Source organism: Fundulus heteroclitus, chromosome 1, assembly GCF_011125445.2.
Source record: "Fundulus heteroclitus isolate FHET01 chromosome 1, MU-UCD_Fhet_4.1, whole genome shotgun sequence".
NCBI classification, from domain to species: domain Eukaryota; kingdom Metazoa; phylum Chordata; class Actinopteri; order Cyprinodontiformes; family Fundulidae; genus Fundulus; species Fundulus heteroclitus.
This window is the reverse complement of record NC_046361.1, coordinates 32,076,663-32,098,397: the sequence shown is the minus strand read 5'-3', so window position 1 is coordinate 32,098,397 and position 21,735 is coordinate 32,076,663. Positions and strand designations below refer to the sequence as shown.

At 39.8% G+C, this 21,735-nt stretch overlaps 1 protein-coding gene across 2 annotated transcripts; it reads right to left on the bottom strand.

The window, feature by feature from the left end:
* Positions 1 to 7,177: 7,177 nt before the first annotated feature.
* On the bottom strand, positions 7,178 to 21,734 carry LOC105935220 (protein tyrosine phosphatase non-receptor type 1). 2 transcript variants are annotated; one of them, XM_012875518.3, is made up of 10 exons: positions 21,631 to 21,734; positions 21,207 to 21,500; positions 19,820 to 19,910; positions 18,348 to 18,448; positions 15,273 to 15,371; positions 15,051 to 15,188; positions 14,438 to 14,647; positions 14,185 to 14,346; positions 13,898 to 14,058; positions 7,178 to 8,447 (listed from the first exon to the last, which is right to left on the bottom strand). In XM_012875518.3, exons 2-10 carry the CDS (start codon positions 21,261 to 21,263, stop codon positions 8,150 to 8,152), a joined length of 1,317 nt encoding a protein of 438 aa, XP_012730972.2. In that variant the 5' UTR covers positions 21,264 to 21,500; positions 21,631 to 21,734; the 3' UTR covers positions 7,178 to 8,149. The 2 variants fall into 2 exon arrangements, with proteins under 2 accessions (XP_012730972.2, XP_035997066.1); XM_036141173.1 differs by having other exon boundaries at positions 7,178 to 8,472; positions 13,899 to 14,058; positions 21,207 to 21,703.
* Position 21,735: the final 1 nt, after the last annotated feature.

Genomic DNA, 21,735 nt, shown 5'->3' with positions numbered 1-21,735 from the left:
CTAAGCTTCCTTATGTAGCTGCTCTCGGGTATCATTTCTCATATCCAACTCCTCCTAAATGTGTAAAAACATGTTTTCATGCACATATCTAAAACAATCACGAGCCGCCACAATTGCATTATATCTGAGCACACCCAGTCATTACTTACCAAGTGTGCTTTTTGACGTGGGAAAGGGCATGAAGAGACACGGTATTCCTGTTTCATTTAGCGCTACATTGTACGGCTGAACCACGTGTGTTGACTCAGAATTTGCACAGCCACACTTGGAAGGACCTGACTCACCTCAAATTCAGGAGTTTCCTGACCCCCCTAGGCCTCCTGGAGAAAATTGTCTGCAGGCCACAGCCTTGCTCCCTCCCTCCTTCCCTCCCTCCCTCCAACCCCACTCACAGCTGGCCTGCTATTGGGAAGTTCCAGGTTAATAATTAAACTGCGGACAGTCAGCAGGGCAGGGCAGATGTACTTTTTGGACTGCCTCAGATTGTAGACTGCTCTATTAGTCTGAGAGAAGAGACTCTGGACTCTTGAGTGCAGACTTTTTAGTAAAAAGAACATACTTTTTTTTACATCATTGTGTCATACACATATTTAAATACCTTTAAAATTCCACTTAAACTGTTTATGTTTACTAGATAAACAGTTCTCTTATCCACAGCTAACATGACTCATGGTAGCCCTGGCCCACCAGACTATAGTTTCACTAGAAACAAGTGTCTTTGAAAGGACTTCCGGTCCCTGGCTACACCTTGATTGTAGTTTTCCTACAGCAGCTTGTTCTGTCTTGTTGGCCGTCTTGCTTGACGTCAGAAGAATTTCTGCATTATTCACTCTGCTCAAGTTGCATTCTTGAACAGCACGTACCGGCTCATCCTTCTTCTTCCCTAAACAGGAAGTGCTCGCCAAAAAAAACGATTGCCAAATCATCTGTGCTACGCCCCAATGCGGCGTAGTTTCCTCAAGCAGACGCAGCAGCCTGTATCTGGACAACTTCATCTTGATTTGTTTTTTTTTCTTCCAAAGTTCAGTATCCCCCCCTCCCTTCTCGCTTTTGCACCAAGAAATGAACATCAACCCTACATATGTTTGTTTAAAACACAGATTGGGGAGGGAAAGAAGTGTTTATCTGTGACACCTGTTTCAAGAGCGGCCAGAATAAATATTAGAATATAAAGTCCAGGTTTTTTTGGGGTTTTTTTTATGTTTTTGTTTTTTCAAAGTGAGGACATTTTTATTTTATTTTAAATAATAAAAATGCATCAAATACCAGCGATGGCAGAAAGGTGTTACAGACAGGTTAACATTTTTAGCTGACGCCAACAAATGGCATTTTCTTAAAGACTCAACAAGCATTGTTGTGCAAACATAGACACGCAAGATGAAAACAGGAAAGAGTGAGCCTTAACACACAAACCAAAGGCTTTAGTTTATAGCAGGAGGCGGACCCTTGGAGCCACCGTGTGGCCATTTGCAAACATTACACCCTGAACTTCAGGAAGCACCGGCGGCTGTTTTCACGCCTATAGTTCATTTACTTTTGGTCCGAATCAGTTGATGAGTTTGTTAGTTTTTTAAAAAATATATATATTTTCGAGCGGTTTGTTTTCTTTTCTCATAGAGAAAACACCAAGAAACAGTTCCCCAAAAAACCACGTGAGAAGGTTCCGTCTGTTGATTGGTCAGATGTCTGAGGCGGGAGAATTAAATGTGTGTTAAATCCAGGAAGTAGGTGCTGTGTTCCGAGGCAGTAGAATAAAGAAATTATTAGTGTGTTCCTTGGTCATATTAAAGGCAAGATAATCTGAGACGTAAACAGAGTGGTCCTGGGAACCCGTCCTGAAAGTTTCATAGGACTTTATGCTTTATGAAATAGACGCGCCTCCATTTTTGTTTACCGCATCCCACAATACGACGCAAACATGGCTACGGGAAGTCGCTTGGATCAAGCTTGATGCTTGATAGCTCTGTGTCGGATCGCACCTTCAAACACTTTACAAAAACTGAACGTTTAAAAAAAACAAACAAAAAAAAAAGCCAATAAAAAGCTCAAATTAAGGGTTTCCCTGAGATTCATGAAGACTTTGTCACACAAACTACTTTTGTTTTGCCATACTTATATACCATAATTATATGGTTTTATATATTTTGTCAGTGTGTGGAGCTATCCACTTCTTCACGGTGCATAAATCTTTGATTAATAAATATTTAAATGTTTAAAAAAGTTCACGAACTTGGTAAATAATCATTTATAGTTTAAAATAGAGATGCACTGATCTGGTTAAAACCTCCGATAAAAACCTCTGGCTTTTCTGTACCTGTCTGATTTTGACCAATTCAGATTATTCACACAATGACACCAACATTTTCTTGTGTAAACTTAGTTTTCCTTTAACATTTAAACATGAAAAAAAAAAAAAAAAAAAAAAAAAAAAAAACTTCACATGGGATTCCAGTCATTATTTGACCAATTAAGGGAAAATGGGCCAAATTTAATCCCCGGCTGTTGATTGGTCAATCCCATGCCCCGCACGAGTAAGCGGTTATAGAGAATGAATGCATGGTGAAGATACAGGTTTTTCCACCAGAACTGTACTTTAAATTAACCACTTATAACAGAACTGAATGCAGAAAACGTTGTACACTTTTGTAGTCAAACTGACCACTCAGAGCTTTACACTGTAGCCACATTTACCCAACCTTACTAACACATTCGTACACCGAATGCAGATCGATAGACAGCGTTAAGTGCCTTGCCCAGGGGTACAATGATGTGTCACAACGGGAAATTGAAATCAAACCTTTAACCTTATGACAGCTACTCACTGAGCTACAGTCATTTATATAATGGAGACAACCATAGTCTGTTTTTCTAGCACCTTTCAACACATGGGTATTTAATTTAAAACAAATGTAAAATGTTGAAGGTTTGTCGAGTTTTAAACGTTCACTTTTATTTGTGCTCCTGGCTGTTAAAGTGAGAGTGAACACCATGGTGAGATCCAAAGAGCTGACTGAGGTCTTCAGGAGGATGACAGTAGCAGCTTATGAGTTTGGGAAGTGGTGTAAAAAGGTCTAAAAAGAATTTGAAATAAACTGTTTCACTGCACAGAATATATTCCACAAGTGGAGAAAACTGAAAAGCACTCTACAAAATCCCCAAAATGTAAATGCCGGACCTACAACAGCATCTTTCTATGGTTGATATACTGTTGATATAATCAGGAAGAAATGGCAGAAGTTTAACTTTCAAGGGAGGTGGACAAGAAATAGACCTAAGAACACGAAGGTCAGGCTGAAGTCTGTGAGAGAACATAGACAAAGATCAGGCGTTCTGGAATGATGCGATTGCACAAAGAAATGTAATTATTTAGACACCAGAACAGAGGACAAGTGCTTGAAGTGTTATGGTTGGTCGATGCTTCACTGCAGCTGGACCTCATCACTTTAACATGCATTCAACCATTTATCAGAGGGTGCTTGAGGCAAACATGACCATCTTTTTTTTATAGTTAAAGCAGAACTGGACCCTGAAAAATGACAATCACCCAAAATAGTACACCAGGAAACCCACCAAGGACCGATTGAGAATAAAGAAATGAAATCAGAGCCCAGATGTTGATCTCATCTGGACTGAGCCACACTGTAAAATACAACATTCAGTTTACTTGTTGTTTTACTAATTCAAATTAAGTGCCGTAAACTGTTATATACAAAATTCTTTATAAACTGAAAATATTTAAGTTGAGTCGACGCTTAAAAATTAAGGATTTGAAAGAGGTGGAGACTTGTGCAGATCAGTTTAACCTCATGGACTTATTTTCTTTTTTTTGGCCATGGGTGTGGCAGTATTCCGTATTACAGAAAACAGCATTTCCCAAGAAGTTGAACACCGTGATCTGCTGTTTGTTTAATGACTCAAACATAAATGCTTCACCCAGATAAAGAGTCCCAGTGCCCTGAGTAATACGTCCTGTAAAATTGCAAATGCAGGATTGCGTTATCAACAACATGGAGACATAAGGGAATATGAAAAAGTAGCTCAGCATCTCTGTAAGCAGATGAGCTCTGAAGGCTGACTCCCCAAAAAAGACTTAAGTCTACTAAAAATTATTAAGTTCAAACTCAACATGTTAAGTTTTGTTGTGCAAACCTAATGTGTACAACTTTAAAATACTAAAAATTTTCAACTTCTCAAAATTGTTTTCATACTTTTTTTAAAGCAAAGTCATCTTGAAGCTTTTATAGTGTATACATGCTAAAAACCCTTAAACATGACAGATGAGGTCTGGGACAAATTCATTGACCCCGACATCAAACACTGATAAACAGCTACAAGAAGCATCTAACATCCCGTTTTTTTTCAAAGGGGAAAACTATCCATGATGGGAGTAGGGAGTAACACTTTTCACTTCTCCAGAGAGAAAAAAATATATATAATTACTAATACCTAATTGTTTCCATAATGGACAAAAGTTTGGAGTCTGCCAACTCGAACGAAGATGATGACTAATTAACAAGTTAGACATCAGCTGTGAGTTACACTGCAAATACGGAACTAAAAATAAGTAAAGTTTTCTTGAAACTAATGCATTTGTCCCTGATTTGAGCAGATAAATAAGATTATCTGCCAATGGAAAGAGTATTTCTACCCCTAAAATAAGAGAATTAGATATAATGCACTTGAAATAAGTTGATGGATATGAGTTGTTCCTGTTTTAAGTGCAAAAATCTTATTCCATTGGCAAATTATCTTATTTACCTGCTCAAATAAAGTACAAATACACTCATTTCAAGAAAAAATTACTTATTTTTGTTCTGTTTTTGCAGTGTAGCTTCGTCTTCCTGGGGCTCTTCTCTACTCACCAAGCTGATAACATAATAAACACGTGGCCTTATTAGAGCTGCCCGATTTATCAGAAACATCTCTGAGCCCAGAGTGAATATACCAAATGACTGGAAACATATTCGTGAATTCATATTTTGCATACAAATCGTGCATTCAGCATGTCTTGCTGGAGTAAACACCTTACACAGGTGAGCATGGATACCCCCCTAAGGACAGACGAGAAGGAGAGGCGTGAGGAAAACGTGGATTTATTGCAACTGATAATATCACAATGGTTCCTGGTATAAGCCTGAAGAAAAAACAGGACACTTCTTTTTGTTTTCTTTATTTAAAAATGAAAACAAATGTAAATAAAAAAATACGCTTTTAAGCTCAGCATACGTATAGAAAATGGGAAAACGTGGTGCAATTACTGCACAAGTGCTGAGGTTTCATCCGTTCGAGCAGGAAAAGAACTCAGCACTTAAACCTGATCTGAAATATATATACTTATATATAAATTTAACAAGGGTGCGTCCTGTGGACAGGAACGTTCATACATTCTAAAGAAAGGTAGACAAAGTGCTGGACTCTGTCTCGTCCCAAAGGTAAACGAATGGTAGCAGCTTAACTAATCTCTTATTTGGACAAACCTGTCGAGTCACAAACGCAGCATGCTTGAAAAAAAAAACAAAAAAAAAAAACGAAAAGATCGGACAGAAGAACACGGCCAGCTCAGGCTCACAACCATGACACAACGAATAGTCAGAACAGTGCATCGTTTCCATCCCTGTGCTGGTGTTTCGTTTCATTTTTGGTTAGTTTCAAAATCCCTGGTCCCACGCTTACCCCCAGAGACCTGCGTGTACCTATCAAGAACGTAGAACATCACTGAAAAGTTCATTTATTTTTAGCAATTCAATTCATAAAGTTAAACTACTGTAGATTCGTTACAAACGGTGATATATATCTTAAGCATTTCATTCTGTCAACGATGATTTCACCGTAATGAAAAACCCAAATTCTGTTCCTCGGCGAACTAGAACAGTATATTAGGATAGTAAAAGGATTTTTAATACAGAAATGTGACGTTACGGACTACACAATCACGAGGTCGACTGCTGTGTTGCTAAAGCTCACAGCCACATTTACACCCGACAGAGGGTGGTCTATCCATGCTTATTACTGGAAAGTTAGGTGGAAGGACAAAGTGTGGTAGGAAAAGAGGTGCACAAGCAACAGTGAGAGGATCGAGAAGCGAAGCCAATTGAGAGTTTGCAGGAGGTGTGAACTGCGGCTGCCGTCAGGGCTTTAAGAGCTACTGCAGCATTAGGTTGCTGCGAAAGCAACGACATCAGAAACACGCGCTTCGTTTGGAAATCAGGGTCCCAGTGTCTGACGGAAGAGGGGAAAGGCACAGAATCCAGGTTCCTCGTGGACGCGAAGTTTCCACAGTTAGTGACTAGGGGAGCCATGTCACCTGCTGGTGTTGGTAAGTCGGGTTTTTTCAAGTCCAAAGTCGGCACGTCTACGCAGTAGAGGTGTCACTCCTTGAATAATGCGTAAACTCACAGAAAGAATCTTTGGGGTATCTTTGGGAACAATGGCAGCCATTTGTACTGCAAAAACAGAACTAAAAATAAGTAAAAATTTTCTTAAAATTAGTGTATTTGTCCTTGATTTGAGCAGATAAATAAGATTATTTGCCAATGGAATAAGATTTTTGCACTTCAAATAGGAACAATTCATCTCCATCATCTTATTTCAAGTGCAGTTTGTCTAATTATCTTACTTTAGGGGTCAAAATACTCATTCCATTGGCAGATATTATTATTTAACTGCTCAAATCTAGGACAAAAACACACATTTTAAGAACATTTTACTTATTTTTAGATCTGTTTTTGCAGTGTGAGCAACCTGGGCTTGTGTTACAGCAGAACCGCAGGCTGATCTCCATGCTAAGTTCTGAGTACATATCCTCCATAAAACACGGACATACTTTCCAGTGACCCCACATTTCTGGATTAAAAACTCTTTTTAGTCTTCTGCAACAACCTGTAATTTGTGTCTTTACGACTCGTAAGACATAATCATCAAAATCAGCAGAAAGGAACAGCCTGAATATATATCGCCGTGTGTCACGACTCCATATTAAATGGCAGTTTGGCGTTTTGAACTGAATTACTAAAGTAAATAAAACATTTTGATGATATTTTGGATTTATGAGATGCACGTGTGAAGGGCATCACACGAGTTATTTTTATTGCTGGCAAACAAGAGTTGGGTGTGAGCTACTTTTGTGTCAAGGCGCCTCGTCTACCTCCAGGTAAGGTTATACGTTTTTTTTTTTTACATCTACTGTAAAACTACGGACAGTATCTAAAGCCGTGTGTTGTGATCCATCTCAGGATAAAAACCCGATTCTGCCTGGAAACCAGCGGAGACACGTCACCCCGTCCCCGCACAACGTCGATTCAGGCGGCGCCATCGAGCTACCGGGAGAAAAAACAGACCGAGAGCCGAACGCTACAGTAGGACTATTAAACCTACTGTAAATGTTGCATTAATAGTTTTCACTGAGCAGATTCACAAATCTACAAAACAGGGAAGAAGAAGGAAAAAAAAAAAAAAAAAGATACTCAACCTGCCGGAAACAGACGACTAGTATGTAGAGATCATTCAAAATCCACACTTTCATTCGTTTACTGGGAGTAAACTAGTTTTTTTTTTTTTTTTTTATCTTTGTAGTTTTCTGAAAGTCCCTCAACTCTGAACAAAGCTTCTCCCTTAGTGACATGTTTTCAGTCCAGCTTAATCAAAAAATCTTGATCAGTCTGTGTAACTAAACGAGTTGAGGATAAAAATGGAAAAACACATTCAAAGGTGTCATTTTGGTAAATAAGAAAAAAAAAAAAAGATGCATGACAATTAGGCAGAGGTCATTGGTCCTGGTGCCCAGACCAGCGGTCCCAATGGAAACCCCTTCGCCTCAGCAGACCGACGTGTGTTTTTTTTACGGCGAGTCTGCGTTTGGGTCGGCGCGCACACGTTTGGGATGTGGCACCTGAGAAAACCGAGGCCCTGAGCGTTGGAGATGGCAATACACAGAGGAAGTTTGGGTTAAAAAAAAAAAAAAAAAGAGGCAGCCGACCATTTCTAATATCGTCACAGGTGAACCCGAATCAGCTGAGCGCCAAACTATCACCGACCAGCCACTCAGAGTCAAAGCCGGCCGACCCGCCAGCCAGGTCCACTTTTGCGACATCATGGAACGAAAAAAACAAAAACAAAAATAAATGAAAAAGGAAGGAAGGAAGGATAGACATCAGTGGAAATAGACGCGATAGCAGACATAAGCACTGAGAGCCAGCGCCGTGCCCAGGCACACGTGGGCTGTAGTCGGGGACCAGACCCCCGGCACAGGACAGGTTCCCTTTGGCTGCTCTGGTCCCGCCGACAGCGCCTCCGTCTCCTCCTTCTCCTCCGTCTCCTCCGGCTGCTGGGATTTATTGGCCGGGTCTTGGATCGCCACGTGCTCGTCCAGCAGATCCCCTCTGTCTGGAGGCGGCGGCGGCGGCGGGGCGGCTGGGTTTCTTTTCCGTAGCTCCGTGTCCTGTGAGGACCTGAGTGAAGAGACGACGTGAAAGCGGAAACAGATCAAGGTTTTATTTTCTCTTTCAGGCGAACTGCTTTTCGTATGTTTAAAAAAACAAAAACAAAAAAAACAGACAGAGCAGTTTTCGTTTTATTTTCATATCAGTCGACGAGTGGTGATTAAAAACGATCTTACCGTTACCATGTTCTAAAATTATGCTAATCCAGCTTAAAATGCACAAAAACACACAACAGATTTCACGCCGTTAGTATTTATCAAACCCAAACTTTGACTAAACTTTTTCAGTCTGACTTTTATCGGTCTCTCATTATTTCTGCACCGCCTTCACAGGGTCTCACCACAGAGGTCTGGACTTTGACTAGGCCACAGCAATGCCTTGATTCTTTTCTCTGTCGTCGGTGTGTGACGGCGCTGCTGGAGAGCCGGCTCTTCTCCTTCAACCCCTTTCAAACAAGCATTTCTTCTTCTACACTTTTCTATCTGTCCTGTCATGAACCCTTTAACATGCAAATCGGGGTCTGTAAAGTCTGCAACTGAACTCTTGGGGCTTTTTGCAATGACTGCAGAGCTTCGGCTTGTGGTGAAGCTTTTGGGATTTCCACTCCTACCAAGGCTGTTAGTGTTGCACTGATGCCATTTTTTGGCCCCGATACTGATACCTGATACCTGGCTGTGCAGTTTTGGCCGATACCATCTGTTTGAAATTGATGTGTGTATGTATATATATATATATATATATATATATATATATATATATATATATATGAAGAACTGCATACTATTTAGGGTAGTAGTACTTCTTATTGCCTACCTGGAATGGGTGACAATAGTTTAATAAACTTTTAGCTCTCAAAAGGCCAAAATAGTGCAACATTCGTGAAATTATAACATGTATAATAGTAGTGCAACAGTAAGACAGTAAAATTACATTAATAATTGAATAATCTCTTTTAAACCCTGAGTTTTGGCCCTCAAATGGCCAAAATAGTGCAACTTTCATGAACTTATATAACATGTATAATACTAGTCGGGAAAGAGAAGGCTGCGTTCAAGTGACATACAAACATTAAAATGGTATCGGTGCCCTATTTGTTGGTACTCGCTGATACCGATACCACCATTTTAATGCTGGATCGGGGACCTGTCCCATACTGGTATCGGTATCGATGTAACACTAGTTAGCAGTCAGTTTTTTTTCCACTTGTGGACATTGTTGGGTTCTTTGTGTATCCAGTTGGACTTTAAACCGTTTAGAAATGGCCTTATAAGTCATCACAGATTAATGCACAGCGACAAATGTAATGTATTTTCTGCCATTACATTCTCGTAATATATCTTAATATATAAAAGCAAACTCCTGCTTTTATAGATGTGGTGGTTTGATTGTTTTACAGTAAATGAAGCAGCACTTAATAAGCAGCACCTGGCTGCGGCATTTCTCCTATAGAAGGGGTAAAGGGAGTAACGTTTTAACGTTGGTTTCATCTCTGTCTGATAAATAATGACGGTGTGGAATCTGCTGGGTTTTTGTAAACCTGAGATTAGATTTAAATAACTTTAAACCTGTTAAAGATCAAATCCTTTCTGTTATATCGTGGTATGTAAAACCTGAGAACTGACAGAGGGAACGCTTTCTTTAAATACCACGACTGAAATGAGATGTGCAAAGTTTGAAGCCAACAGTTTAAAACATAACTTGTTGTTCAAGTTACAAAGTGCTTCAGATTACAGCTTTTTATTTACAGGTTTGATTTTATGCAAAATACTTTTTCCACAATTATCTTAACATCATTAGTTTACTCATGATTAATTGAAAATAAGTCTGAGCTTCCCCAGATATCTTCACTCAGTCTATATGACACGTTTCTTTATGCTTACATATCAAATACGTTAAAAACTTCAGTATTTATTTATTTATTTTAAACTACAGGTTTGAAATTACCCGATTCCTGTTCTTTTAAAATTTGCCACAAAAAAAAAAAAATCAAGTAAAATTTTTTCTGTCTTAAATCTTCATTTAGATGTAATTACACAGATAAATGGGAGCTGCTCCCAACAGGAACAACAAGCGTCACTTCATCACAGGGAGTGAGATAATGAAGTCTTTCTGGTTATTTCCTGCTAAGTTGAACAGAAACGAGAGTTTGTTGTAGGAGCAAAACTGAAAAAGAGGATTTAGAGATTATTGGGCCAAGACAAGGGTCTGCAACCTGCGGTTCTGGACTCTTTAGACCTCCGACTGGGCCTCTTAATAACTTTGTTATTAAAGACTTGTTTTAAAATGTTAATTAAAAAAATTGTAGCTTTGGATATTTCTGCCAGGCCTTTCATGCAATATATGCAAAGGATTTCCTCACAAATGTAAGGAATACTATTTTTTTTTTTACAGTCACTTTTTTATCGTGTTATAGTTGCAAACAACTTGCTTTTTTGACATATTTTCCAATTAAAAATTGAGCGTTTAATTTTAGAAAATATGTTTTTTTCCCTTTACAGCACTTTAAATCATGTTGTTACTGAAAAGTGCTTTATAAATAACCTTGCCTTGCCCTTTGTAAATGTTTTGATGATTTCCTTTATCTAAAAAACCCAGAATAAAATAGTGCTTCTTTAATTAGAAAAGCAAAACAATAGTAGATGTTGTTAAAACAAGTTCATTTGTTTTTATGTGGCTGTTGTGGCTCTAAATAAAATATATTTAGCTGGACCAAAGGCAAAAACGGCTCTGAGGGTTGCTGAAATGAACTTAAGACAGAGCATGCAGGCCCATCTCAATAAATTACACCAGAAAGTTCATCCAGGGTTCCTGCAGCATAAGGCAAGTTAAATTCAAGACTTTTTAAGACCTTTTAATGCCACTTGAAATAAAAAGTTAAGACCAACTTCATGAAAAACAAGACAAACCTGGTTGCGACAACTTCACCCAAATGTTTATTTTAACATAAACCATTATTTTCTGGCCCAGTAGACATGTTTAAAAATTTGAAAAACATTCCTTATAGGAAGAAAGCTAAAAAAAAAACACACAAATTACAGATATATTTTTAACAACTACTGAATTGAATTCACAAACTTTGTTTTGTTCCCTACTAAAATAAACTATAAATCAGTTTTAAAAACCACAACATAACCAGTGCCAACTGTTTTTCACAGCTATAGTCCAGCTGCAACAGTTTTTATTGGTTCCGCTATCGGGACGGAACCATTAATGGTTACATTGAGCCGTTCGGTAAATTTAAAAAATATATAATTGTGTCAATTATTTTACTGTTTGGTAAGGATTACAAAAATGAAATCCTATTTATGACCTGGCAACAATTTTAAGACCTAAGAAAGACTGATTTAAGACATTTTAATGCCAATTAAGGCCTTAGTTTTATAATACAGAATTCAATGCCTTTTAAGACTTTTTAAGGATGCGCAGGAACCCTGTCATCAATTCAAATTCAAAATGTGAAACACGCGTATAGATTAATTACACATTTTGAAGTTTGATTATTATGTCCACCAGTCTAAAAAGAAAAAAAGAAATTGCTTAAAATATATCACTCTGTGCAATCAAATTATTAAATGAATGAATATAAATTTCACTTTTTGAATATAATTACAGGAATAGGTTAGGTTTCCAAGCATATTCGGTGTTTCCCCTGCGACGTGTACACAGGTGACCACACCCTCCTACCCGTAAACACGGGCCGCGCAGGTAAAGATGTGGTAACCACCTGCTAAAACGGCTAAAACATCTGCTTACATTCCTAGAGCCACCTGTACAGCGAGCGTCTATCTGGTAATCTGGCTGCATTTGAAGAGAGCGGAAGAAAACAAGCGAGAACGCGACTGATTCAGAGCGGCTATCTTCTGAAGCCTTATCTGCGTCTCTACCCGACAGGCTGGCGGACTCGGTTCTCGTGAATCAGCCAGACGCTAGAAACAGGAGGACCGGGAAAAACTAGTGTCAGAACTGAATGCAACCCGCCGGCATTCATGTAAAACAGCACCAAGAAACTCTTCATCTAAAATTTAGAAGGAAGATTCGCGGCACTGGATGCTTGCTTGAAATCTCTTGGTCTCATCTGTATCGTTTACATATGAAAATGGATCAGCCTGCAGTCTTTGACAGATAACTGATAACAGTTTCACTCATGCTTTTATCCCCATCCTGGGTTTAGAAGCAACATGTTAAAATAAATAAATCTTCCAAATGAACATATGTGTCTGTCTGTGTCTTCTGTGATGAGGTTTAGATCTGTTTCCCTTTAACTACTGCACATTATTATCCCTTCTGTGCTGGCAAGGTTAGCATAGTTATGGCTGAAAGACAAGAATAAGCTTGTTTATTCAGGCTTTTAACTTAACTTTCACCAGCTAATTGTGATTTAATGCAATATTAGACCAGATTTCCACTCATTTGTATTCTTCAACTATTTGATGTGCAAAGAAAGAACAAGTCGAAGCTGCAGGTGCATCTGAAAGTGAAATATAGTTCAAAATGTGGAACTATAGGTTCCTTAGACACAGAAATTATGTTTCTGTAATTATGATTACTGTAACATGACAAACACATTACAGGGAATTACAAGTCTCTAAAGGTAATTTTCTAAAAGAAAAAAAAAAAACTTGCCGTATCCAAGCGTTTTCATGGGGAGGAGAAAATGTGGTGAAAACCAGATAGCCACAGCCTGGAGAGGATTGTCAAGCAACAAGGAACATTGTGCAAGTTCCAGACTTTTTGCTCAAGTCTGCCCCCTCTGGCCACAAGTTGAAATGACATCAGTGTTAAGCACGTGGATGGGAGAAGAGGTAAAGCATCTGCCGCTGAGACTTCACAGGTCTTTAGTTCAGAGGCGTAAAGTCTTCTGAGTAAGGAAAGCTATAAATGATTAAATAAAATTTTTTTTTACCTTTAAAACTTGAGCAATGCTCCTTTAAGCACAGGCTCATTTCAGAACAAACGTAAAGTCAAAAAGTTGATTTATTCCACCAATAAAACCAAAAAGTTAAACTTTTTTTTTTGTATAGATTAATTGCACACAGAGGGGTGTAATTTTCTTCGTTTGGATGATTTAGGCTTACAACCACAGAACAATTATGGACTATTAACACTCATTTTAATACAAAACATTTATGTTTTGACCGTGTCTTCATAATGGGGGAAGACTGTCACGACACTCCCCACAAGCCACAAAAGGTGGTTGCTAAAAAAAAAAAAAACTGGTTATTCGCTGTGTTAATTCAAGTTTGTTAATGGAAAGTTGAGTGGAAGGAAAAAGTGCGGAAGATAAATGAACAAGCAGCACAAATACCCGCAGCCAAGAGCGAATTGTGAAGCAAGGTTCGTTACTTCCTTCTAATTAAAGTAGTTAAAAAAATAAATATCTGAAGATATTATAATTCACCGAGAGGCACATGTAAATTTTTTTATATAAAATAACACAAATAAGCATTTTGGACGCTTACCCCTGTGGGGATGTTTTCACACACTGGATGACGTCTATATTATCTGGGAAAAAAGATGGCTGCACTCGGCCGTTGTGAGGGTCTCTGGAAGGGGGGAGAGGTGGGGGAGGGCTGAACTCTGGAGGATCATCTTCCTCATTTGACAGCTCCTTCCATGACTCCTTAGTAATAAAAAAAAAAAAATAGATTCTTTTAAGTAAAGAAAACAACTTAGCACTAATTCTGTCAACACGATCGGCTAAAATGACGAGTTCAAAAAGAGCAGGAGGAGAGAAGAGGAGCCTTGCCTGGAGAGATGTGTCTCCTTTGATGTACTTGGCACCTTCGATGACGGCAAGGTAGGAGAAGCGAAGCTGGTCTGGCGTTTGAATCAAGCCCATCCGATAACGCCGCATCTCCAGCAGCACCTCTCGGATGCGCACCGAAGACGGGTCTTTCCGAAGGGACATCTGCAAATGACGCAAAAAACTTATTTTTTTTATACCGCTTTGAATCAAGCGCCTCGTGGTTCCGCTGAAATCTGCAGATTTCTGTACCAACCAATAAAAGGCAGGTGTCCACGAGACAAAAGGTCCCAGAGCGTCCGATCCCGGCGCTGCAGTGCACCACCACCGGCCCGTGCTCTGCGTTCAGACAGCCCGACTCTCGCACCTTGAAGAGGAAGTTGAGGAAGGAGGCGGGGGACTCGGGGACCCCGAAGTCCGGCCAGGTGGTGTAGTGAAAATGTAAAATTTCACGAGTCTCCTGAGTCTGCAGGGACAGATCTGGGTGAAAACCTTAAGAGAAATCCAAGAACCTGAGGTATGTGGTAAAAAAAAAAAAAAAAAAAGACAGCGAGTGCATGTGGTTTTTCTGAGAACTTGAAATTAACGGCAGGGAAAAAGGGGGGGCAGTTTCAGCGAATTTGAAACCGAGAAAACTGGATTAAGAGAAGCGAAAAGAAAGACATTTGTTTCATATGATGTTTCGGTTCTTCCGTCCCGGTCAGCTCAAACGCTTCTTTACGGGAACAAACAGAAATCGTGCTTGTGGACTAAGAATCGCACACGTTTACAGAGCTAACACTTAGCTTCTGGATTCATTCTGCAAAAAAAATAAAAATAAAACTTAATTGTTCCCTTTCGCCAACTCAGAGGAGGGAGGAACAACTCACCGACAGATTTTCCAGCTCCAGCTGTCGGACTGTGTAGTACGATTTGATGTCCTCCGAGACCAGAGTCACCCTGAAGTTGGTGTCTTCAAAGACGGCGTCTTTCTCCTCCCTCTGTGGCCAATATTGGGCACACTTGATCTAGACCCGGATGAGAGCGCGTGTTATCCGCCAGGAGCACGAAGGAAACGAAGCTTTTTGTCAGAAAAGCCGGCCGGCGCCTACCGAGCCTTTCTCGATGACCCGGTTCAGCATCACCACGCCGCGGGTCCTCTGCTCCCACACCATCTCCCAGAAATGGCCGCATGTACTTGGAAGGGGTCCCTAAAAAGGAAATCATTAAACGTTAACCTTAGTCTTATATTAAATGACTGCATTAAACAAGAACTTGCGTGTCGCTGTGGAAAAGTATAACGGCGGATCAAATTCCTCTCTCCTATTTACGGGATTGACATTTATTCTTAGCCTGGTGAGACCATCCTTTCAAGGTTTCACTCGCAGATCAGTCTGGCTACTTTCCGTTAAAGAAAATTTGGAGCCGTTCACCAAACGAACGTCCAATCAGCGTTGGCTTTGAGGCGGGTTGAGGTGTGACGCAACGAGAAGCGTGACAGTTCAGTCTAAAGAACATGGCGGCTTCAGCCGATTAAACTAGCGTTAGCGTGGCTATCGAGCAAGTTTTATCGGAATTACAGAATATTTCTTCACTGAAAGAAGAGCAAAACACTGCTCTGGAGGCTTTTCTCAGAGGAAAAGATGTTTTTGCCCTTCTCCCGACTGGTTTCGGCAAGAGCTTCTGGTTGTGTTTTCGTCGTCGCTCTGTTAGTACGTCATATGCTTCGTTGATCTGATTGGTTAATTTGGCCCGTCTATCACCAACATAGGCCAATCAGCTAACCAGTATTTTCGCCCCTTCCCAAAATTACTTCAACGGAAGGTTTCCAGATGGATATGCGGAGCAAATCCATCTGGCGGAGTCAGGTTAGTTTATTCTTGCACGGTATCAAAAGATATGTCTTAAAAAAAGAAGAGGGACCTCTACGAGGAGATGTTACATGACCGCCGGTAGGGAAAATGACGACCAACACTTAGAAATTACTTTAACTGTCCAAGTTTGCTTCCGTACGTCACAAACGAGGCGTAGAATCACCGGCATCGTGCACAAATAAAGCCAAAACTAGATCTATGGTTGCAATGGGAAACGCTAAGACCAGGATGAAGGCAGCAGATCCCTTCACGTTAGCCAATTCCTCACATGTCGCCGCGTTTTAAAAAGGCGTTTTGAGAGAGAGAGGAAGCAAACGCTCACGACCTGCTGTGAATTTTGGCCCGCAGTCTCCTCGGCTATAACTGAAGAACGACGCCGATCAGAACAGGGTTCCTACAGCATAAGGCAAGTTAAATTCAAGACTTTTTAAGACTTTTTAATGCCACTTGAAATAAAAAGTGAAGACCAACTTCACGATAAACAAGATAAACCTGGTTGCGACAACTTCACCCAAATGTTTATTTTAACATAAACCATTACTTTCTGGCTCAGTAGATATGTTAAAGATTTTGAAAACCATTCCATATAGGAAGAAAGCTAAAACACACACAAATTACAGATATATTTTTAACAACTACTGAACTGAATTCACAAACTTTGTTTTGTTCCCTACTAAAATAAACTATAAATCAGTGCCAACTCTTTTTAACAGCTATAGTCCAGCTGCAACAGTTTTTATTGTTCCGCTATCGGGACGGAACCAATAATGGTTACATTGAGCCGTTCGGTAAATTTAAAAAATATATAATAGTGTTAATTATTTTACTGTTTGGTAAGGATTACAAAAATAAAATCCTATTTATGACCTGGTAACAATTTTAAGACCTAAGAAAGACTGATTTAAGACATTTTAATGCCAATTAAGGCCTTAGTTTTATATTACAGAATTCAATGCCTTTTAAGACTTTTTAAGGATCTGCAGGAACCCTGCAGAACCAGGTTATGGGTCAGGGTCCAGATGACCGGGTTTTGAGATGATCCGCGTCAGAGTCTCAGGTTAATCTCGGCTTCTAGTAGCTGTTGCTCGGTAAGCAGTAACCACAGTAACGTCTCAAATGTTTGTTTTTCCTCAACTGGCCAACCGTTTTTTCACATTTTCTGACCACCGGAGCTCCGTGTCCGTCATGTGAGCCGTCCTCTGCGTTCACATATCCACATATACTCTTAGTTTCAAAGAGAGAGCCGTGCAGAACCGCAGCAGGAACATCGCTCATTAAACCTGACAACCTTCAAAGCAGAACGACGACTTTTTTTTTTCTTCTTTACACGCACAACTTACTGGAACTACACTGAAACACGCTACACGAGAAATGATCAAGCCGCCTCACAACAGACAGCGCGCTAATGTCAGCTCAGCCCTGGGGCAAAGAAGGAAAGATGTTGCAATCAGCCTGATTGTATCCCAAAAAGTATACACACCGCGCAAACTTATTTACGTTTGCCACGTCGAAACCAGAAATATAGCGACGTGTTTTACTGGGATATGAAGCGATGGAGCGACACGAAACAAATTATGATTGGAAAATGGCGGGGTTTAGAGGTTTTACAAACAAAAAAACAGAACAGAAAACGGTGGCGTACACTTGTACCCGGCCCCCTTTAACATGATACCCCTAAATAAAATCCTGTGCAACCAATTCCCTCCAGAAGCCGCCTAATTAGGTGGTTTAACCTCAGTGTAGCCACAGCTGCTCTGCCTCACAGGAGTTTTTGAGAACATTGGTGAACGTACAGGGTTAGGTTATAAAAACGGCATCCAAGACTTTGAACATTCCAGAGAACTGTTCAATCCATCGACCCCGAATGGCAAAAGTATAACGCACCAAAACGTGAGCAGGCCGGCGTGAGGCACATTAAACAGACGCTCTTCATGTACGATCTGCTGAGAGGCTAAGACAGCTTAACCCGAGTCATGCAGAAAACACTGCAAACGTGTGGAGGAAGGCACGGTGCTCAGACGTGACCAAAACTAAACTTTATGCAAACCGCCTCGAACCCCCCGGCGTTTCCACATCACCCTGAACACGCCATCCTCACTGGCTGCAGCCTCAGGGTGGAGACACGATACGCAAAAAGGCGCGCAGCTGCAACTGAGGCACGAGGTCAAAGGAGCTGAATAAAAATGCAGGCCACACTTTTCAGATTTATATATATATATATATATATATATATATATATATATATATATATATATATATATATATATATATATATATATATATATATATATATATATATATATAGATGCTTACCTGAGTGAGAATGTAATTTCTCTGCGCCTCCTCTGCAGTTATTAAGCTGGCATTAATGTAGTCGTTTGCTCCCAGCTGCAGGCATATTCTGCTGTGGTCAACTGTAGAAAAGGAGAGAAAAAGAAACTAGAAACTCTGTTTGGGTCTTTTTTTTTTTTTCTTCACCCAACCCCCCCCCACCCTGGAAAAAAAAACCTGTGTTGGTGGACAAACTAAAACAGCCACCGTGTGAATTTAAGTCCGAGAGGTACCAGCCGAAGAGTCTTTGAGATAAAAAAGTGAACAGTGCAGCGCAGTTTCAGGTTCCTCATTTTCACATCTCGTTAACTGCGAAGATGAAAAACCGTAACTATTTGTGACGCCGGCTGCACAATTTTGCATAGCTTATTCAGTGTGGAAAAAAAAAAAAAAAGAGGAAACCGCCAGAGTTCAACTGTTTAACTCTGAAGTCATTCGGTTTATTAGCTAACAATTAATTACAAACGTTGACCTGTACTCTGTGTAATTAGCTGAAAACGAGGCAGTGGTTTATCAGAGAGCAGCTATCAACCTAAGAATGCATAAGAAGGGGCGTCAGGTTTGGTTTCCTGTTAAAAGCTTTGAGGATTGAAACACAACAATAAAAAAAAATAAAAAGCTGGTCGATTTTATCTACAAAAGACCAAAATATATTTAAGATAGGATCAGTTATATTTGTATTATTAAAATATAACCTGCCTTGACTATTATAACAGCACACAGTCATCTACCGTCACCTGTATCTTACCAATACTCTTAGATTATAATAATAATCTTTATTGTCATTGCAATATATATATATATCATATATTATAGATATATATATATATATATATCTATATATACCTATAATCTATATATATATATATATATCATCCTATATATATACCTGATCTATCAACTATATTATACACTACTCCCTTCTATATATCTCCTCTCCGAATACTATATATTCTATACTCGCTATCTATCTATTCTATATCTCTATATCTACTCTATATATCCTAATATATAGTCTATATATATTTATCTATAATTATCTAATACGGAAATCTCCTGCTTTTAACCCCATCCCCTTGGGGAGCAGAGCGGTCTTGCTCAGGGACCCAGAGTGCCGGTAATGTGGGAGTTGAACCCAGAACCTCCAGGACACAAGCATAATGCTCTAACCACTAGGCCACCACTCCCCTATATAATAAAGCAACCTTGTAGTATTTTGACAGCCCAGTCATGATGACATACTGCTGTGCCGTTACTTATTAATTATTACATAGCCTGAGGTGAAATGGCAGTAAGCAACTTATCAGGCGTAATGACGCTGTCACTTTTGAGGAATGAAAACATTCCTTGGTTTTCATGTATACTGGGACCATTTCTTATCCTTTCTTTATTTTTTTTTTAAAGCATCCCGTCCGTTTTTGACCATCTGCACAGGAGGGCAAAGAGCAACTCACAGGGGCTGACGTCCCTGTAACGGTTCCGATTCTTGTTTTCGGGAAACTTGGCAACCTTGCAGGGTAATTCACAAGACTGCTGGCGAATCTCCTGCGGGAAAACAAAACAAAGCAAAAAAAAAAAAAAAAAAAAAAAAGTATTATTTTAGGATTCTACGTTTCAGAGAGTCTAAATGTGACTGCTGTGTGTGATAAAAAAATAATAATAAATGAATCTATGCATGTGTGGAAAATACTTTGTGGGTGGGCTCTTCCTTCCTAAATTTTATCCTGCTAAAAAAAAACAACAAAAAAAACCCTCAAACTTCTGTCAAGTTTTCTCACAGTGAAAAAAAAAAGTGTTTTGGTGTCAAAACACGTAAGCGAGAAAACATACGTTTCAAAAATGTTGGACATGTCTGGTCAAAGATTTACCAACAGTCACGGCAGTGCATATATATACAATTTAGGGGATTTATTTGCCTCATTCGTTTGCCCTTGTCATGGAAAACACATGGCAAACACGAAGCGTGTCACCAGAAGTCACAACCTATTTTTAATGCACGGCTGAAATAACTTTTTACAAATTCTGTCCCATTATACACCAATCCTCCCTGTATTCAGGTGTAAACATAAACATACTTTTACCTATATATTTTAAAACGCTTAAAGAGCATCTTCAACCTGTCTAGTCCAAGACTCAATAGTTCCTCTGTAATAATCATGACTTAGTGCAAATGGGAGCTTCTCTTTACGACATAACAATGCTGGATCAATCTAAAAAGACCTTAAAAAAAAAAAGAAAATAAAAAATTCACAAACACAACTTATTAAGACACTTTTAACCAATTATTTGTGGAGGGGTCTGGATGCATTTAAGCCTGTAAGGATGAGAAGAAATCCGTATTTAATAGCTTAATTTGTTTTAAAAATCACCTTAACTTTGTAGCTATAACTAATAAAATGAAATAAAAACTAACAGCCCAAAGTGAAAACAACATCCACGGCCATGATGGAGATACTGTTGGGGACGTACAGTGTGTAAAATATGTAAAACTACTGATTATCTAATGGAGGAGTAAATAAAGAAGGTTTTAATGACAGAATCTGGCTTATAAATGTTCATGTAATGGGATTAATGTTTATATTATAACAACGTTTTTTTTTTTTTTTTTTGGTTGTTTCACAACGCTTGAACTCGACAGCTCGGGTGGTGGGATGTACTTCTAGATAACGAGCCGTACGGATACACGAGTCATCATAAAAAAAGGTCCGACCCAGAACACGGACCGTGGGGATCAAAGGCACACTCGCTTTGCCATCTCTAAAACATGGACGCATGGCTTCCCTCGGCTTAACGTTTTCCCCCCCACCACCACCACCACCATGATCAGAAGACAGTCCCAACCTCATACACGGAGTTCCAAATCCCATTTTCGTCGATCTCCCAAAACTCGGCTTCCATCGCTCACACGGTCCAGCTGCCGCCCGTTCTTGTTCCCGAACCTGAACGGTGAAAACCCCGCGGCTCCCACGGTGACAAAGCCGTAGTAAAACTGTAGTTAAGCAATTTCCTGTGTTAGCTCCCAACTGTCCGGCCGTTGTTAACAGTAGGTCTTCAGAGATCGCCGCCTCGGCCTGTTCTTTAGCGGAAACACGCCGCTAGCTCCTCCTACACAGCGTAGCTGCCGTCCTTGGCTGGCTAAAAAAAAAAAAAAAAATCAGAAGAGATGGGTTAAAAAGAGGTTAAGCTGCTGTGTGAGAGCTGATGTCGATTTTTCGAGCTCTCGTCATATTCGGAGTGTGGCTTCGTTCGTAGGAAATCCTCTTACCATTCTCTTACAACAATAGCAAAGACTGGCGAGCGAGGGCGCGCCGAGGCATCTCGCTTCTGGAAAGAAATGCGTTCGATTTGTTACGGAGCGCGCACGTACTCT